At 38.7% G+C, this 19,828-nt stretch overlaps 1 protein-coding gene across 2 annotated transcripts in view; it reads right to left on the bottom strand.

Annotated features, from left to right (window-relative positions):
* Nucleotides 1–19,828, bottom strand: part of KIAA0825 (KIAA0825 ortholog) — a 445,920-nt gene that overhangs the window by 65,254 nt on the left and 360,838 nt on the right. Inside the window, exon 21 of one of the 2 annotated variants that reach the window (XM_049867915.1) lies at nucleotides 11,469–18,545. The exons of the other annotated variant lie outside the window; for it this stretch is intronic. Coding sequence (XP_049723872.1) covers nucleotides 18,536–18,545 — 10 coding nt within the window. The 3' untranslated portion in view covers nucleotides 11,469–18,535. Of the gene's footprint in view, nucleotides 1–11,468; nucleotides 18,546–19,828 lie in introns of those variants that run through there. 2 annotated transcript variants of the gene reach the window in all.

Below are 19,828 nucleotides of genomic sequence, written 5' to 3' on the forward strand. Positions count from 1 at the left end.
AACCCTATGAGGTAGTTGTATTCTGTCATATAAGGTGGCTATGAGTTGGAATTGACTCGGCAGCACACAACAACAAGAACAGAGAAGGGCAAACCGAACTATTAAGGATGACTTTAAATGTTTTTGACAGTTACGAAGGATTAGTTACACTGATTGAATAACCCAGATTGTACAGGAGTAAGTAATTTACCATATTCTTAAAGAAGACATACAAAGAAATAAAACGAGGACAATGGATAACGGCAAACATTGAACAAGTTAGTTTGGGACCCTGGTACCCAAAGTAGACTCTTTGTGGGCTCTTATTTGGGTCCTGCTGATACGTAAATTTCCCTTTTTTGGGATTATTTTAGTCCCACTCCCACTGTTCAAGGAGCAGCGTCTCCCTCTTTTATTTGCCAAGGGAAGCTCTGGAACTTCTGTCTCTAAGCCAGGGTGAGGTTTTGCCTGTATCCTGTCCCCTTCCCCACTTGGACCTCACCGCCCCCCCCCCCCCCCACCACATACACATATTTTTTTCTACTTTGATTACTGTATGAGACCCAACTATCTTTCCTGAGACGGTGAAGTGCTCTTCAGTCAAAATTTGTCTTAGGCAAAAGCCTTAATATGCATATGTTCTACAGAGTCAAATGTTCTACATGCATTTATTGAATACCTCCAGTGTACAAGGTCCTAGAGTTGTATAATCTCCTAAATGAAGCTGAATAGGCCAACTGAGTATGACAGAAACAGCTCTATTAGATTCAAATTAACAGACGAGAACAATGTTATAGATGTATAAACGTGAGAGTAAGAAAAAAGGATCATTAGAAAGGGCAGCTACTTCTAGAATTCAAAAGACAGAGGAGAAGTCATAAACATTTGGGAAATGATAAAAGCATTGCCAAAGGAAAGCAAACTGCTTCCAGTTTGACCAGGACTGACCACCATCTTGTTCTTTGTCTTCAGCAAAAGTTTTCAACCTAGTATATTTGTTCCCCCCTCCACCAGTGGCAATACAATTCAACTTTTAAAATAAAAAAATGATTTTAAGAAAGGTTTTGTCAAATATCCAGATTATTTTAAAGAGTCATGACAGAAACTAGGCAAAAACAGGAACTAGATAAGTGATCTTATAAAATTTGTGATAGTCATACTTGCTAAATAGTCCATGTGCCCCCTATTTAGTTAGATGGAGCCATGTGACTAGTTTAGGCTAATGGACCATGAGCAGAAATACCATGTGTCAAAGCATTTAATTGCCAGTAGGAGATAATCCTTCAGTGCACTCCTTCTCCATGACAGCCAAGGTGCAGTCAAAGATGGGAGTGGCCTGAGCTGCTGAGTCACTGCATGGAGGACACTAAGGATCTTTTCTCTAGGACTGTTTAGTTTCTCCAGAAAAGAATGTCCCACTTGGAGGATATATGACTAGCAAGTGCCATTCTAAGACTGGGAGGGGCAGGCACTCAGTTCATCTTTGTTTTCAGCTTCATAGCCCACCCCAGTCTAGGTTATTCTTGGTTTAATTATTTTAGAGAATAAACCTTCCTTCCATCTCCCGTGAAGGAGGGAATTGTGGCCTCAAAACTTTCAATTTTCCATCATCCTACTTCCCAGGGTGGAAAACCTGGTGGCATAGTGGTTAAGAGCTATGGCTGCTAACCAAGAAACTGACAGTGCAAATCCACCAGGTGCTCCTTGGAAATTCTATGGGACAATTCTACTCTGTCCTATAGGGTCGCTATGAGTTGGAATCGACTGGACTGCAAAGGGTTGGGCTTTTGGTTTTGGGAGGTTTCAGGAGGGAGAGTCTGCCATGTCTAACAATCTTCCATGTTTAACAAATAGTTCTTAATGAACTTTAAAGATTATTTAAATAAGGCAAATGTATATATGTCCTTCGCAAAGTTTGTTTTAAAGCCATATACACCTATGGGGTCAACAAAACATTTAGGAATCATAAACAAGAGGCTAGGCACTATGAGACTCATAAGTATCAATTCTTCCTCATATCCTTCCTGTTTTCAACTTTATATGCAACATAAAGGTTAGTGTTTTACTCTTTTTGAATTCTTTTAGATTGTTATGGAACCCAAATAGATATTATTGCCACAAAGTCACAGGTGCTCAGAAGAACGGGATAATGAGACAGTAAATGGGCCAGTGAAAAATTTTGGCTTTTTCTGTAGAAATAAAGCTAGGAAATAGTATGTTTCTTCCCTTCACTCCTCAGTAAGTTTTTCCTTGAAAAATTCTCAAAATTTCCATTTAAGGTGTTGTAATACACTGGTGTTATGGGAGAAAGCAACATAATTATTATTTTTTCTAAAGAGAGAAACCATGTTTTCTTTAACCAACAAAAGTTATAATGCTATATGTGCTGTATGCGTCTTCATATGGCCTCATGGTACTGCTTTGTCCTGAATGAAATTGGTCCACTTAGCCCCATTTCTCATGTAAATACTAGAATAAGGTTATATGGGGAGCATAGTGGTGGGTCCTCAAACAACCGTCACCATAAATAAAAATCTTCCTTTATGTGCTTGCAGAAATAACTCCGTATTTTCCATATTTGGGAGACAGCATGAAACACTGCATACTGTTTATTGGGAAGGCTGTTTCTTTATAAAAAGCTAATCAAAAAATTTAAAAAAAATCATTTTGTATTACTTTGCTTTCTGTAGTTCATTTGGGTACACAAAACAAAAACAAGGAAGCATAAAAGTTCAAGGTAACAATGAAATAATTTTTTCTCTGTCTCCTATGCAACTCTGAAAACTGTTGCAGATTATTGGTTTGTATATTAACAAATATTAATATTCTAATCATTAGATATCTTCATGGATTAAGAAAAGGTTAAGAATTTTTATCATGACATTATTTAGACAAAATACTAGAGACCAGGCAAACGTCCAATTATAGATTATTCATGTATTTTGGGACATCTATTCCATGGAATGTTTTGTAGCCATTTAAATTGGTAACATAGAACCTCAGCTTTAAAATGAGGTGGGATAACATCCATTTATCTGATTAGAAATGGACAAAGTTACAGATAACATGCTGGGAACTGTGTGTATCAGGAAGCCTAACTCATCTATACACAGCCCGATTTGTTAAAATTGAGCATATCCTTTGAATTTTGTGCAAGTGAGCATGTAAGTTGCTGCAGGGAAAAAAAGACAACCACTATGAAAAGAGTATTTAATGATACGCTAAGAAATACGGAATAACTCTGGATGGCCAATTTATGCCAGCTACACAGAATTGCACACATTGACTTTAGAGGGTACATAATACCTTCTACAGGGTCTACAGAGTCAAATGTTCTACATGTTAAGTCAAAGAAACTTAACACTATGACAAATAGTAGAGAGTTATGAATTGTCTGCTTTGAAAGCGAGGCTTGTCTAAGTTGAGGCACAGCTAACTTATGTTTCACATATACTTGTTCTGAGACCGTATTTTCTTTCTCAAATGTAATTTCAGTTGTTGGCCATGGCATTTGTCTTTTCTCCCTTTGTTACTTTAAGGGAATTAAGGTCAGCTGATGTATTTTTACCCTCCACATCTGAATCTGAGGCAGACGATTCCCACTGAGGGTTCTTGTGGAACTTCATTTTAGCTATGTTTTAATAAAGGCTTATTGGTATTGACTTCTGGGGCAGCATGGCATTCCCTAACTGATAAATAACTTGGGTTTATTTTTTTATGGAGGGATTTTAATTTAATACCATAGATTCAACCATTGTTTTTGAGTTTTATATGCATGCCTGGAAGCCTTTTAATAACTTGCAATAGCAAACAAAATGAATGTGACTTTTAGGGTAGACACTCTTGTAATTGATATTTTTACCAACTCAGGGTGTTTATTTGTTTTGCCAAAAAATAAAGTGCATTCTTTCCATCCTTAGGGAATAAAGAGTAATGGAATTGCAATTTACTAAAAAGTTGTGAGAGATTCCATAAATGTAATGAAAAGAAATTCATACAGATATATTTCTTGCTCTCTAGACATATGATCCTTGCGTAACTCACAAAAAAGTAAAGATTTTTTCCTTAATAAATTAATTTTCCTTTCTGCATAAAGTAGTTAGGGATCAAGGAATGGCAGAAGAGTTTTAAAAATATATTAACAAGTAATAGTTAATTTGTACGGACTGAAATCATGCATAGCTAAAATTATATTAACTTTCAAAATTGTATGTTTTTAATACTGAAGAATGAGATTCTGGACACAAAACAGATTTTGATAATTGACAGAATTCTAAGGCCACAGAAGGGGCAAGAACAAGAAACATCAGAATGGGGCTCTACAAAATTAGCATGTTATAGTTATTCCCTTTCACATTATTTAAGAACAGCTTTGAAAAGATCTAATGTCCTTGCCAGCTTAAACTTATTTTTACTGTATGTAAGCAGTATGTACTATAACTCCAATTGACATGTCCCTAAGAGAAATACTGGGACAACTCTTGTATAGTGATGAGGCATTACTGAACAATGTTTTTGGATAAACAGTAATAGCAATTTCAGATTGAAATGGCCTTTTCAAGAGAGTAGGTTTTTAAGTTCATCTCTCATCGCTTGATCCTGAGCTTCTTCAAGTGTTTACACATTAGTCAATCTGACACCTCAAGGGTCCTTAAATTTTATGAAAATGTCAGTATTCTGGTATATTTTGAAAGACTTGTTTTAAAGAAAATCTGTATCTTACTTCACCCTGAGACTGAATATGATTTTTTATAATAATTATAAAACCCAAAAGAACCACTCCCATTGCCATCGAGTAGGTTGAGACTCAGAGCAACCCTATAAGACAGAGTAGAACTGTCCCATAGGATTTCCAAGGCTGTAAATCTTTAAAGGAAGCAGACTGCCGCCTCTTTTTCCCATGCAGCAACTGGTGGGTTCCAACCACTGACCTTTTGGTTAGCAGCCGAGTGCTTAACCATTGCTCCAATAGTTATTAAAAAAAAAACAAAAAAACCTGCTGCAGTCAGATCCATTCCGACTCAGCCGACTCCTAGTGACCCTATAGAACAGAGTAGAACTGCCCTGTGAGGTTTCCAAGGAGCAGCTGGTGGATTCAAACTGCCAACCTTTTGGTTAGCAGCCAGCTCCTTAACCACTACACCACCAGGGCTCTGCCAATAGGTATAGGGCTGACAAAATAATGTTTGGAGGAGTCGTTGCTGAATGGGTAGGGTAGTGAAAGGGTGTTGAGGAATATGAGGATTTCAGTAGTTGCTGTTGTGATAATGCTTTGTCTCAGCCCTTGAGAAACAACAGCAACAGCTTCTATCTATTAAGCTTTGCTAAGAACTTGGAGAAATAACATCACTAAGCCTCAGCTTCCTCATCTGTCTATAGGGGTAACACTTATCTACCAGATTATTGCGAGGATAAAGCTATATAATACATACAGAGGTATTCAAGATTTAAAATCCATGGGTGTACTTCCATAAACTGAGGAATATTGACAAATTTTAAAGGTGTCTTTAGGTATGTAGGAAACCCTGGTGGCGTAGTGGTTAAGTGCTACAGCTGCTAACCAAAGGGTCAGCAGTTTGAATGCACCAGGCTCTTCCTGGAAACTCTATGGGGCAGTTCTACTCTGTCCTGTAGGGTCACTATGAGTCAGAATCCACTCGATGGCACTGGGCTTGGCTTGAGGGCTTAGTTATGTAGATGTGTTCCTGATGTAATGGGTACACTAAAGAGAAAATCTATCATAAAAATGAAGTAAAGGTTGAAAGAAGCCCTGACTAATATAGTTGTCATCTGCATCATCTAAGACTCCTAAAAAAAAAAAAAAAAAAAAGACTCCTAGGGTCCCATACATTGCAAATCTTCAGAACATTCAAATATATACTCTCAAGTGCCCTTGACAAAATCACCAGCTATTGCCACACTCATTGACATTTGTTCACTGAAAATTTTGTTTTTGTATATTTTTAAATTCAGGGTTAAGTAATCAAATAACTGCATTAGACTTCCAAATAATAGTTAATATAGTTACTAATGTAGACATTCAAGGGAAGAATAGTCTATTTTGAGGTTTTTTTTTTGGTTGTTCTTATTTATTTTACTTCCATGGTAGCAAAAATTTAGATCAGCTTGTAAAACTTTCCTGCTTGTTTACAGTACTAAAATAAACTTCCTGAGTCATTTGTTTCCTGCTCTTGCTCATATGCAAATATATTATGATAAATATCCCAAGAAGAGCCTGATCTCAATGCTGGTCTCTTCCTTTAGACTTCTATTCCTTCCAGTTTTCAAGCTTTATATCTTGGAGTTCTCCTCTATTCTTGCTTTTCCATCCCCGTATTTAATTGTTCATTCAATCCTATCCATACACCCTTCTCATTTTTTTTTTTTTTGTGGCTCTTCTTTCTGACTTTATTGCTAATTTCATTTAGATGCTTCTCTAACAACTTTCCACTCAAACTTTCTAAACTTATTTCCCATGATCAGGGCTGGATTACCCAATAAGCAAAGTACACACGGGCCCAGTTGTGCCTTTCCACAAATCTGCAGTGCACAATTTCACCAGTCTTACACCATGTCAGAGAAGTGGTGAAACCCATGTGAAATTGCTCACCAGAGATTAGCAAGTAAATACAACTAAGCCTGTGTGTACTTTGCTCAATGCAAGCCAGTGTTTACTGGTTAATCTTCTCCTGAAACAAGTCTATTCTTTCATCAAATATTTTTTAACTTGGGGTTGGGGTGGTTGTAGGAGGATGGGTGATTTTCTTTAAGCAGACTGTGGTGGTTAAGATTGTGTGTCAACTTGGCTGGGTCATGATTCTCATTGGTTTGGCAATTGTATGATGTTGTGATCACCTCCACGTTGAGATTTGATATAGCGTGTTGTGGATTGAATTGTATCCCCCCAAAATATGTGTCAACTTGTTTACGCCATGATTCCCAGTATTGTGTGGTTCTTCTTCATTCTGTGATTTTAATTTTCCTATGTGTTGTAAATCCTAATCTCTGCCTATGGTTAATGAGGCAAGATTAGATTATGCTAAAGAAGATTAGGGTGGGATGTAACACCCTTACCCAGGTCACATTCCTGATCCAATGTAAAGGGAGTTTCCCTGAGGTGTAGCCTGCACTACCTTTTATCTTTCAAGAGATAAAAGGAAAGGGAAGCAAGCAGAGAGTTGGGGACCTTATACTACCAAGAAAGCAGTGCTGGGAGTACAGCGTGTCCTTTGGACCTGAAGTTTCTGTGCTGAGATGCTCCCAGACCAAGGGAAGGCTGATGCATCACAAGGACCTTCCTCCAGAGCTGCCAGAGAGAAAGCCTTCCCCTGGAGCCAGTGCCCTGAATTCAGACTTCCAGCCTACTGGACTGTAAGAGAATAAACTTCCTTTTGTTAAAGTCATCCACTTGTATTTCTGTTATAGCAGTAATAGATGACCAACATAGTGTGATAACCCCCATGATAGAATCTGTTGTGAGTAGCCAATTAGTTGAAAGAGAGTTTCCTTGGGTGCGTGGCCTGCATTGAATAAAGTGGACATTCTGGTAAAGCTAGCGGGCTTTTGCTTGCTCTGAATCCTGCAGCTAGCTCCTGTTCGTCTAAGCTCCGGATCTTGGGACTTGAGCTAGTAGCTTACCTGTGGTCTTGCCTCTAATCTTGGGATTCATCAATCTTCTCAGCCTGTGAGCAACAGCCCTGCTCTCTGACCTGCTGATCCTGGGTTCATCACCAGCTCCTGTGGCTATGTGAATAAGAAGCCTCCAGCCTGACCCATGGACTTGGGATGTTCGAGTCTCTACACTGTGTGAGCCATTTCCTTGATATAAATCTTCCTCTCTATATATTTACACACTTTACTGGTTTTGCTTCTCTAGAGAACCCATTATAAGACACAGACCTAACCCATTGCTATCTAGTTGAATCCGACTCATAGTGACCCTATAGGATAAAGTAGAACTGCCCCATAAGGTTTTCAAGGCTGTAAATCTTTATGGGAACAGACTGTTACATCTTTTGGCTGTGGGGTTCAAACCACTAGCCTTTCAGTTAGCAGCTGAGTGCTTTAACCACTGTGCAATCAGGGCTTGGGATAGAAAGACCTTTCAGTGGGAACATTTGGCCTGAGATATGAATTATGAGAATGAATCAGCTGTTTGAAGAGCTGGGGGATGAGTGTCCCAGGCAAAAGTAAGAACAAGTACAAGTGCTGGGGCAGGGATGCAATCTTGGTGTGTTTGAGGAAAAGAAAGAAGGCTAACAAGGTTGAAGGGGGGAGTGAGAAGACATAGGATCAGAGGTGGGAGAGAAGTCAGATCACATAGGGCCTGATAGGCGTTAACTGTTTTTCCAGGAGTGCTGGGAAGTCACTGAGAAGTTGCCTGAGGGGAGTGGCAGGACCTGGTAACCTTTTTAATGGTCACTCTAAATTTGCTGATAGATGGATGGATGGGTGCTGTGGAGACTGGATTAGAGAGGAGCCTTGCCCAAATACTCCAGCACATACCTAGCTCCTTCCTCTGGACTGTCTTTGCATCTTCTCTCTTACTCACTTGTCATTTAAGTACATGTAATCTTACATCATTTCACTTTGTGTGTATTTAGCACACATTCTTATCAAAAGCTCTTTAATGGACTTCATATCTTCACACTCCTTTGTGCTCTCTGTAGCACTGAACAAAATGTTTTGCACAGAGTAGGTACATGAGAGGTCACGTAGTCATTTTTCATGAAGCCCCATTATATAAACTACTCTTCCTAGCTAAGCAGAATAAACTTGATACCTGCAGAGGTTAATGTCCCAGGTGGGAGGTTGTCCTGGAGATGAGCTCATTCTAGTGATGGTGAGTAGCTTGAAGCTAGAGCTTTTGGGTGTTGTATATTCACTGAGTCTCATTACATGAGAGGTCATGTAGTCATTTTTCATGAAGCCCCATTATATAAACTACTCTTCCTAGCTAAGCAGAATAAACTTGATACCTGCAGAGGTTAATGTCCCAGGTGGGAGGTTGTCCTGGAGATGAGCTCATTCTAGTGATGGTGAGTAGCTTGAAGCTAGAGCTTTTGGGTGTTGTATATTCACTGAGTCTCATTACATATCAATATCTAATAGAGTTCACCAGCATGGCTGGAACATCACTAAAAGTTAGGTGAAACTCATCAAAAGGCACACTTATAATTCGTGCATATCATTATATGCAAACTTTCCCTTAATAGAAAAAAAAAAGAACTTTAAACAAACTGTGTACTCTAGTTAATGATATTCATACTGTGGGGAATATAAGGGGAAGCATAATAATGGCTGCAATTAAATTTGAAATGCATAAAAATATAAAATGGATTGATGTGTGGATAGGATGGATAGACGGATAGACACATGACAAGGCAAGTAGAGTAAAACGCTAATGGTAGAATCAAGGTGGTGAGTATACAAACATTTACTGTAAAGTTCTTTCAACTTTTCCGTGTTTTAAATTTTTCAAAAGGAAATACGGGGGAAAATCTAGTTGAAAGTGTAACTGAAACATCAGATTAATAAAAGGATTAAGTATACGGCCATTGCACTTTGAGTTTTATATATCTGAGCTTTCAGAAGAATCTTCGGATCCTCACGTAGGATGCAGATATTTGTCTATTAATTTATTACTTTGAAAAGTGCCACAGGAAGTATCACAATCAATTTATCTTCCTATCAGCTTCATGAGTTAAGAGTTTTGGTCATATTCTCCTACACCTTTGCAAATAATGGATATGTCTCTGATAAAATTTTCTTTACTATAAAATTCAGAAAATACATTAAAATGTTAAATCATTACATTTTTTAGTGTTTTGCGATGCTTAATGATAATTGATAACAATAATGAAATATCACTTACTGAGCATTACATTCTCGCCTCAGCATCTCATCATGAGTGATATAAAGGGCAATTGGCTGAATACAGCAACAGCCTCTCCTTGTCTCTCTCTCTTTCTTGGTCTTCCCACTCTCTTTTTTCTGATGCAGAGAAACTGCTGCTAACCAAAAGGTCGGCAGTTTGAATCTGCCAGGCGCTCCTTGGAAACTCTATGGGGCAGTTCTACTCTGTCCTATAGGGTCGCTATGAGTCGGAATCGACTTGACGGTGCTGGGTTAGGTTAGAGAAACTGCCGCCTAGCACAGGCAAGCACGGCATTTCAATGGGAGGGAAAATGACCGATACTAGCACAGGATGAAATTCTGTAACTAGATTTGTCTTTTTAAAAAATGAATTTCTAAGAAACTGAAGTACTATTATGCTGCTGTATAACATAAATAAAGATGAACAGTTTTTCTCAATTTGCACAACTTTTGGTTTCTACCTTTCTTTATCATTTGTTATAGACAGTATATTTTAGTGTATTTCTTTTGTGAATGATTTAAATGGAAAAGAATTGTTCTTCAGTCTTTCTTTTTAAACAACAGAACACGCACTCTCACGTTAACACCTCTTTTTTTACTCCTGGAATAATGAATGGAATGCCTATCCTAAATATACTTTTTTTTTTTTTAATAATTTTTATTGTGCTTTAAGTGAGAGTTTACAAATCGAGTCAGTCTCTCACATAAAAACTTATATACACCTTGCTACATACTCCCAATTACTCTCCCCCTAATGAGACAGTCCGCTCTCTCCCTCCACTCTCTCTTTTTGTGTCAATTGCGCCAGCTTCTAACCCCCTCTACCCTGCCATCTCCCCTCCTGGTAGGAGATGCCAACATAGTCTCAAGTGTCCGTCTGATCCAAGAAGCTCACTCCTCACCAGCATCCCTCTCCAACTCATCGTCCAGGCCAATCCATGTCTGAAGAGTTGGCTTCGGGAATGGTTCCTGTCCTGGACCAGCAGAAGGTCTGGGGGCCGTGACCACTGGGGTCCTTCCAGTCTCAGTCAGACCATTAAGTCTGGTCTTTTTATGAGAATTTGGGGTCTTCATCCCACTGCTCTCCTGCTCCCTCAGGGGTTTTCTGTTGTGTTCCCTGTCAGGGCAGTCATTGGTTATAGCCAGGCACCATCCAGTTCTTCTGGTCTCAGGATGATGTAGTCTCTGGTTCACGTGGCCCTTTCTGTCTCTTGGGCTGGTAATTACCTTGTGTCCTTGGTGTTCTTCATTCTCCTTTGATCCAGGTGGGTCGAGACCAATTGATGCATCTTAGATGGCTGCTTGCTAGTGTTTAAGACCCCAGACACCACTCTTCAAAGTGGGATGCAGAATGTTTTCTTAATAGATTTTATATATGCCAATTGACTTAGATGTCCCCTGAAATCATGGTCCCCAAACCCCTGCCCCTGCTACAGTAGCCTTCAAAGCATTCAGTTTATTCCGGAAACTTCTTTGATTTTGGTTTAGTCCAGTTGTGCTGACCTCACCTGTATTGTGTGTTGTCTTTCCCTTCACCTAAAGTAGTTCTTAAAAAAAAAAAAGTTCTTATCTACCAACTAATTAGTGAATACCCCTCTCCCACCCTCCCTCCTCTCGTAACCACAAAAGCATGTTTTCTTCTTGGTTTAAACTATTTCTCCAGTTCTTATAATAGTGGTCTTATACAATATTTGTCCTTTTGCAACTGACTAATTTCACTCAGCATAATGCCTTCCAGGTTCCTCCATGTTATGAAATGTTTCATAGATTCCTGACTGTTCTTTATCGACTTGAGGGCACTGGGTAGTATTCCATTGTGTGAATATACCATAAATTATCCATTCATCCGTTGATGGGCACCTTGGTTGCTTCCATCTTTTTGCTATTGTAAACAGTGCTGCAATAAACATGGGTGGGCATATATCTGTTCGTGTAAAGGCTCTTATTTCTCCAGGATATATTCCAAGGAGTGGGATTGCTGGATCGTATGGTAGTTCTCTTTCTAGCTTTTTAAGGAAGCGCCGAATCAATTTCCAAAGTGGTTGTACCATTTGACATTCCCACCAGCAATGTATAAGTGTTCCAATCTCTCCACAGCCTAAATATACTTGTAACTCACAGTTTGTGTTGCTGACAATCAACGTATCTGAAAGTGACTTGGAGTGACAGCACGAAAGTATCTGCTTCAGCTGGACCAACCTCTGGAAAATATATGAAGTCATTGGAAGGTCCAAGATTTTAAAAGGCCTACCCTGGTGTCAATAAATATGAGCAATGGGCTCAGGGTTGTGAGTCAATGCGTAGGTTACCTGCATTTTTCACGACACTCTTACAGGAACACATCGAGAGATCTGGCATTCTTAAAATCAAGCATATGCCATATCAACATTCCTAGTACAAAGTATTTGGTTACGGTTCCTGTGCTCTCAACAGCCCTGTGCAAAGGCACATCATTGAACCAAAGCATATGGAGGCAGCTATTCAGTTATGCTGAGCGATGCTGCAGTATCAGTTTGCCTTACTCACCTGTTTCTGTACATTTGTCAATGGAAATCTCTGCTCTAGAAATTATACTGTACATAAAAAAAAGTAGATACATGAGGTTGAATTCCATTTCTCAAGACATATCAATGTGAAACAGCGCTACTGTCTGTTTCCCTAGACCACGGAATCAATCAAATACGTGCACCTATGCCTGAAGGAAGCAGTAACTCTTTAAATTGCTCTTTATATTTACAATTACTTAATTACTTTATTTTGCCAAAAATAAAGGTCATTAAAATCATCTTGAAGCTTGACTTACATTTCAGAAGTAGCCTGCAAGTTGTACAGTCTTTAACTATGTTCCATTTAACACATTTAATAGATGTAAAAGCTCACAAGTGATGATATAAAGGATAATTTACGCTTGCAATGCATTTTTGTCCAATTAATAGATTGCCTGTGTGTTGCATATTTTGCATGACAAAAGAGCAGAATATTAAACTGCCATTCATAATGAAAATGCACTTTGCAAATTAAAAGTGCCGAAACAGAAATTTTTCACCCTGTTTAGGAAATAAACAGTCCTTAACCAATTAAACTGTATGGTAATAATTCTATGATTTATTGCAAGTTGTTTAACTTTCAAAACTCGGCTAACCCATATTAAGGTCACAATCCATCATGTCTTGCTTGGAAAGCCACCAAATAATGGCTGTTGTATTAGCTGCTTTTGATGATAGTATGAAAGAAGTATTAGCACTTGTCAACAAAACTGCTTACAACATAACATTAGCATGCATGGGCTGCTGTACCTATTTATTATTCTGGCAGCTTCACACATATTGTTACAAGCTTATAAAACATTTTGTCGGGTGGAAACCAAGTGTACACTGTTTGGTTTTCTGATAGACTGGCAGCATAAATGTCTGGGCTGACTTAGTTTAGTTTAAGTGTAAATAGAGACACAAATTCTTCAACCTGTTCTCTTATTGATACTGAAAAGTGCTGAATTATTCAGCATCCAACTCTTCTGTTTGTGTCTATCACAGTTATCAATTACCCATCAGTCTTCTTGTCAAAACAGAATGGATTAATCTGGCTGAAAATAAGGCAAATAAATGGATACTATAACAGGGGTGCAGGGTTGCCAGACTGTCAAAGGGAAATCCAGGCAATGACATTTGCCGTCAAAAATGGGATCTCTGGCTTAAGTGAGCAAATGATTCCCCTTTGCGAGCCAAGAATGCACTTAGCTCACCGTAAGGAAATTAATCTGCCTTCTTTGACTGCAAATGCCTTAGCACTGAGGTAATAGTCCGACGGCTGAAATTCCTTTATGTTTAAATAGCTTTGGTCATTGTTATTGTTTCTCACAGGAAATGCAGATACATTCCGATACTTTATCTTGGTGAGTAGAGGGTTGCTGGGTAAATAGAATGACCCATTTAACAATGAAGTTATCGCAGATAGTTTTGTGCCACTTCATAGCTCTCAGCTGATGTGATACCAAGTAACTCTTTGCACAGATGGCAGGTGGAACCCATCCAGCATCTGCAAAGTCCATTCCTGTTTTCTTTCCCAAACATTTTATTTGGAAATCTTGTTTGGCAAACTTCCTGACACTCTGCATGGCTGCTCAAAGCACTATTTCCAATCTATCTCATTTGGCCTTTCTCTAAAAAAAGAGCCAGCAAAGTGCCTTCTAATTTGGCACCAAAACTGCAGCCACAGACTGAAGCAAGTTTTCGGTTCTTGGCCAGAAATTTACAAGAATTTCATCTAGATGCTTTCTATACTGGACTATTTTACATAGTCATCATTAACATCTGAAGCCTTCACGTCATGACAGGATCAAAGCCCCACAATCTGTATGAACCGATAGATGAACTTTTGCCAAAAGTTCCGTCTTGTTCTTATTTCCCCCAGACATTTTGTGTCCTAACTATTGCAGACATTGTTTTTAAGACTGGGGGGTGGTGAGTTGTTTGCTGTTTGGAAACCCTACCGGGCAGTTCTACTCCATCCCATAGGGTCACTATGAGTTGAAATTGACTCAGCAGCAATGCAAAGAGCCCTGGCGGTGCAGTGGTGAAGAACTCAGCTGCAAACGACAAGGTCAGCAGTTTGAGCCTAACAGCTGCTCCTTGGAAACCCTATGGGGCAATCCTATTCTGTCCTATGCAGTTACTATAAGTTGCAATAGACTGAACGCCAACAGGTTTTTAACCTGCTAGAAAATGGCTCCGTTCACTTGAGGATAGGATTATTTTGAAAGAATCATCCTTTTTTTTTTTTTTTTTCTTTCTTTTTCCAGTAGATTGTGTAAAGAATTTTAAGCACTTAAAACAAAACTCGAAATATTCTTACTACATTTGGGGAGTTTTTAAAGAGGTCATACTAATAATTAAATTTCAGGTATGACATCTACAATTCTCCTAAAGACTTTGACAGACTGGAAAGTTCAGTTTCACATTCCTATAACATTACCTGTAATTTCTCTGCAATGTAAATCAGGTCCCCAGAACTTCAACATTAAAAAAGAAATGCACTAATTGGCCTGGTCAAAACTCACTTCTGCTAAATCTCATTTGCTTGGTAACTGAGCCCAAAACCGCTTTGTGGAAGGCAGCTATTATTTAAAATGTGCAGCACTCCATCTTCTTTTAAAATGGGGCAGTATTTTTGTTACCAGTCAACCAATCATTTCACTTTGTCTCTTTCTCCTTCTCCCATTTTAAAAGAAATAACTACTTAAATGGAAAGGTAGCATTGTACCAAACTTTGGACTAAAAGTGTTTTCAAAGTTTTAATTTTTCCCCCTAAAACGAATTCTCTGCAACACTAGAAATGAAGTTAGTGACGGATGTTTATAATGACCTTTCTTCCAAATTCCAGATGCTGCTTCCTACTCTTTGAGGAACATATCAACATATGTGCCCTGCCATTTCAGACCCAATGTGTCCAAGTCTAAACATTCTCTCCCATTGGTTGGTTTCCTTCCAAAATCTCAATCAGTTGCTAAATCCTGTAGAATCTGCCTTTCACAATGCTTTTGCTATCCCTCATTAGATCCCATTGATTCATTCATAGATCCTTTCATGCACAAATTCATTTGTTCAACAATTCTCTGAATGCTTAGCATGAGTGGCCTCTGTCTTTAGTCTTTCCAACACCCCTCCCACCCAGGACATCAGCCCTCAGCCTGAAATGCCCTTTGCCATCCTATCCATCCCGTAAATCTCAGTTTAAATGCCACCCTCTTGTAATTTTTTCTTATTCCCTCATCCACATGTAATTTATCCCTTCATTAAAACTTCTGAGCATTTTTCTTATCACAACATGATAGAAAAGGCAGATTAACCTGTGTTCATGTCTTAGCTCCACCACTTACTAGATGTGTGACTATGGGAAAGTTGTATAATCAACTTAAGTCTCTTTCTTCCCCCAAAACGGGATTATAATTATTCCGTACGATGTGAGGACTAAATGAGATAATGCATGTAAAATACTTAGAACAATGCCTGGCATACAGTAAACATTCATCATAGTTTTTACTTATTACATGATTATATGAAGTAGAAACTTATATTTGCCATAATATTTATATGTTGAGAGATACAGGATATAGCATCCTGGTCTCAAAGTGGGAAGTCAGGAAGTTAAAAGTTTCTATACTTCATAGGTAGTTGTTCAGATGAGCTAAAAGTAAAGTGGTTAGCAGAGTGCCTGGTCCACAAGAAGGCCTCCATAAATGTAGCTTGCCATTTCTCTAGAGGGACTCCAAAATGATCCATGATCTAATTCTAGGTAGTGAGAAAGGATCATCAAATTGAATGTGTAAATCCTTGAATTATTGTTGCACCCCTCTAGAAGGGCTTCTCGAATAGTACTTTTCCCAAACCCAGCCTATTTTGTATTTCCTAGACTGACTAAAAACTGCCAAATAATGCTTTCTACTATATCACTCCCAAAACTGAGGCTCCACATTTTCCATCCAGTGGGACATCAATCCCTCTTCCTGGCTTTTGTAGTACTTCCTAATTGTCCATTTCTCCAGCCCCAAATGTTTTGCCTCATTTTCCCCCTGAAATGTATTCATTTATCCACTGACATTTCAGTTACTGTCCTCCTGGGTCAACAAATTGGTAATAGTCTCTTTTTTGGCCTTGTATCTTCTCTCATATTGCTCACCCCTTTTCCCGCCCCACATATCTAGAAACGTCCTCTTTGTCTGCATCAAGTTTTCTAAATTTAAGAAGATTGTCCCTGCTACAGACTTCCAACCAACATAGCCTTCAATGGCTTCTCTATCATCTAAATGCTTGAAGCATTTAGAGATTTTACCACACAATTTAGCTTTTAATTACAAATTGTCTTGCGGCACTTGCTATGTGTTCGCTTTGCCTCTCTGGAGATATTTCACTATCTTTTCTGCTTCCTAACTCTGTTTCCTTTTTTGGCTAATTCAGAAAGCTGTGTTCAGATAATTTCCCCAGCCTGTCGTAGTGATCATGCCACTTGTCCTCCAGGTTCTAGCACAAGGTTCTGGTCACCGCCAGGCTGCATCTGACACAGAGAGAAGGCCTCTCATGAGAGCATGAGAGAATGCCTTGCATAAGATAGGCCCCTTCCTGTTGGCTGGGCCTATTTTTATGCCAGGAAGAAATTTCCTTTCTTCCAAATGTTGGAATAAATGACTTCTTTATTCTGTAGCCAGCCTTATTCCACTGAGGGAGCATATGTTGTATGAAAGGAGCATGAACTTTGGCGTCACAGTTTTGGGTTTGAATTCTGGTTTTACTACCCATGAAGTATAAGAGCTGGAATCGATTCGATGGCAATAGGTTTGGTTTTGGTTTTTAATTGTGAGACCTTGGGGAAGTCACTTAACCTCTCTGAACCTCAGTTCTGTTCAGGTATAAAAAAATCAATACCTAGCTCACAAATAAGAGGAGTATATGAGATATATAACATAAATTCCTGACAAATAACAGGAAGTAGACTTTAAAGCCCGTCGCTGTCGAGTCGGTTCCAACTGATAGTGACCCTATGTAGTTTCCAAGGAGCACCTGGTAGATTCAAACTGCCGACCTTTTGCCTAGCAGCTTAACCACTCTTAACCACTAACCTGCCAACCTTTTGGTTAGCAGCTAAACCAGCACTTAACCACTACACCACCAAGGTTTCCTTTAATGTGAAACCATATTAATAATATTTACAGTCAATGCCCATTTGTTTATACACATTGACATTCATCATGATTAGTCTATATATCTATGGGTTTATATTTATGTTGGGTACATATGGATCCATTTAACATCCCTCAATAAATAGTTAATTATTTAAGAGTAGTGTACATACTAACCTTAATATTTGTAAACTCAACTAAGTGCTTGGCATTGAAATTGTAGAGAAGCCAAAGCTAGCTAGTTGTTTAGAGTTGATTAACATCGGAAATTAACATTCACATGAAACACTGGTCTCTTTATTCCCTCACTTTTGAGGAAATTGAAGGTCAGAGGCTATGAAGTCCATTGCGGAAGAGGGGAACTATCACGCTCATGATATACCTTCCAATTTTAGTGTCCTAAAACTCACTCCAAGATAGTGAAGCAGCATTTTCAAGATATCTAATGAAATTTTCCTCTAGAGGAGTCACAATTATCATGCTAAAATAAGTCTCATAAATGAAATTATCTCCAAATTTTCAATAAGTCCCTGAGCGAACCCTTGTTCTGGTTGGGTGTACCCAGACTTTGGTTGAAAAATGAGTGATTTGAAACTGAAGCCTGTTTTTAAACAGAGTTTCTGAGTAGAAAAATCACAACAAATATCTAACTCATAGGTTCAAATGGGGGAGCCCTGGTGGTGTGGTGGTTAAGAACTCGGCGGCTAACCAAAAGGTTAGTAGTTTAAATCCATCAGCCGCTCCTTGGAAACCCTATGGGACAGTTCTTCTCTGTCCTATTGGGTTACTGTGAGTTGCAATCGACTCGACAGCAAGGGGTTTGGTTTTGGTTTTTTAGGTTCAAATGGGAGGCCAGTTTGAACCTACTTTTTGTTTTTCTTTTGCTTTTGAGGACAGTCTGAATTGCCTAAATCCTGGGCTGTTCTTTGAATCTGATTCCAGCTACAAATATTTACATCCTCCCAGGGGCTAATCCAGCCTCTTGAGTCAGAGTTAGCAAACACAGGCTCAATCACCTCTGTAGACAGAAAAAGGAGACAGAAAAGAAATTCAAAAGTTAATATGACTAGTATATGACTAAAATTACAGTTTATTACATATGGTGGTGTACAGTTTCTACTCTCATGGAGTAATCTTTGAATATAAAAGAAGTCTTGAGAAACAAGCTCTTACCATTGGCTTTTTTTTTTTTTTAAACCATTGGTTTTTGTGGTGGAAGGGGGGGAGGGGGAGAGAAGGAGGTTGGGAATATTTTACTGCTTTCTTTTAAAATTCTTATTAGAAGGCTATTGAGAAGTTCTGACTCAGCAACTTTCCAGGATATCCATTCCTTTAAAAGGTTTAGGTGTGACCCCAACTCTGTACAACATAAGTTCATAATCAGTCTTCTGTCTGGAAAGCCTAATCTTTAGAGAAACTGAGTGAATAATGTCACAATAATGGTATTTCAGGTCAACAATGAGATTTTCTCCCATATATATTAAAACAGACCCTGGGAACAATTTTCAGAAGCATTTTGTTTCGATGGGACAATGAAATATGAGGTTATCATAATAACAGTGAGCTACCTTTTCTCCCTCTGGCAGGAAAAGGTACATCAAAATATTTTCCTAAGTGGCAAAACGGACAAGAGCTTCTCTCTGCTGTGTATTCAAAGTGTCTAGTCTTAGAAGAGTGGTCTTCAGAGCAATGGTTTCTACTGCATGCCATGGAGGTTGAAAATATATCTTTTGTCACAGGATATTACTACTAACAAGTTCAATATAGCAAACCGAATCTCCTTCACTCCATCTTCCAGGTCTCTCTAATTTATCACACTTGAATTGGGCCTGTGTGTATGCGTGTGTGGGGGATAAGAGGTGGGCAAGTAGGATGGTATATACACTAAAAAACAAAAACTCCACAGGAATTCTCTCAAAGCTGAAAACTGTCCCATATTCATTATTTTGTTTATTTTTACAGTAACTGTCTACTTTATCCATAGATTAGTGCAGTGGAGGAGTTCCTGTGTGGTGGAAATCGTTAGCTTGCTTGGCTGCTAACTGAAAGGTTGGAGGTTCAAACCCACCAAAAAGTGCCTCAGAAGAAAGGTCTGGTGATCTACTTCCAAAAAATTCGTCACTGAAAACCCTGTGGAGAACAGTTTTTACTCTGAGACACATGCGGTTACCATGAGTCAGAATCAACTAGATGGCGAATGTTTGGTTTATTCTTGTAGAACTTAGCAATTATAATTACTGTTCCATAGGTTTAATACACACACATAGTGATCAGTTCATCTGTGGTCATTAGTTCTAATCT

The sequence above is a fragment of the Elephas maximus genome, chromosome 2, assembly GCF_024166365.1.
Source record: "Elephas maximus indicus isolate mEleMax1 chromosome 2, mEleMax1 primary haplotype, whole genome shotgun sequence".
NCBI lineage: Eukaryota > Metazoa > Chordata > Mammalia > Proboscidea > Elephantidae > Elephas > Elephas maximus.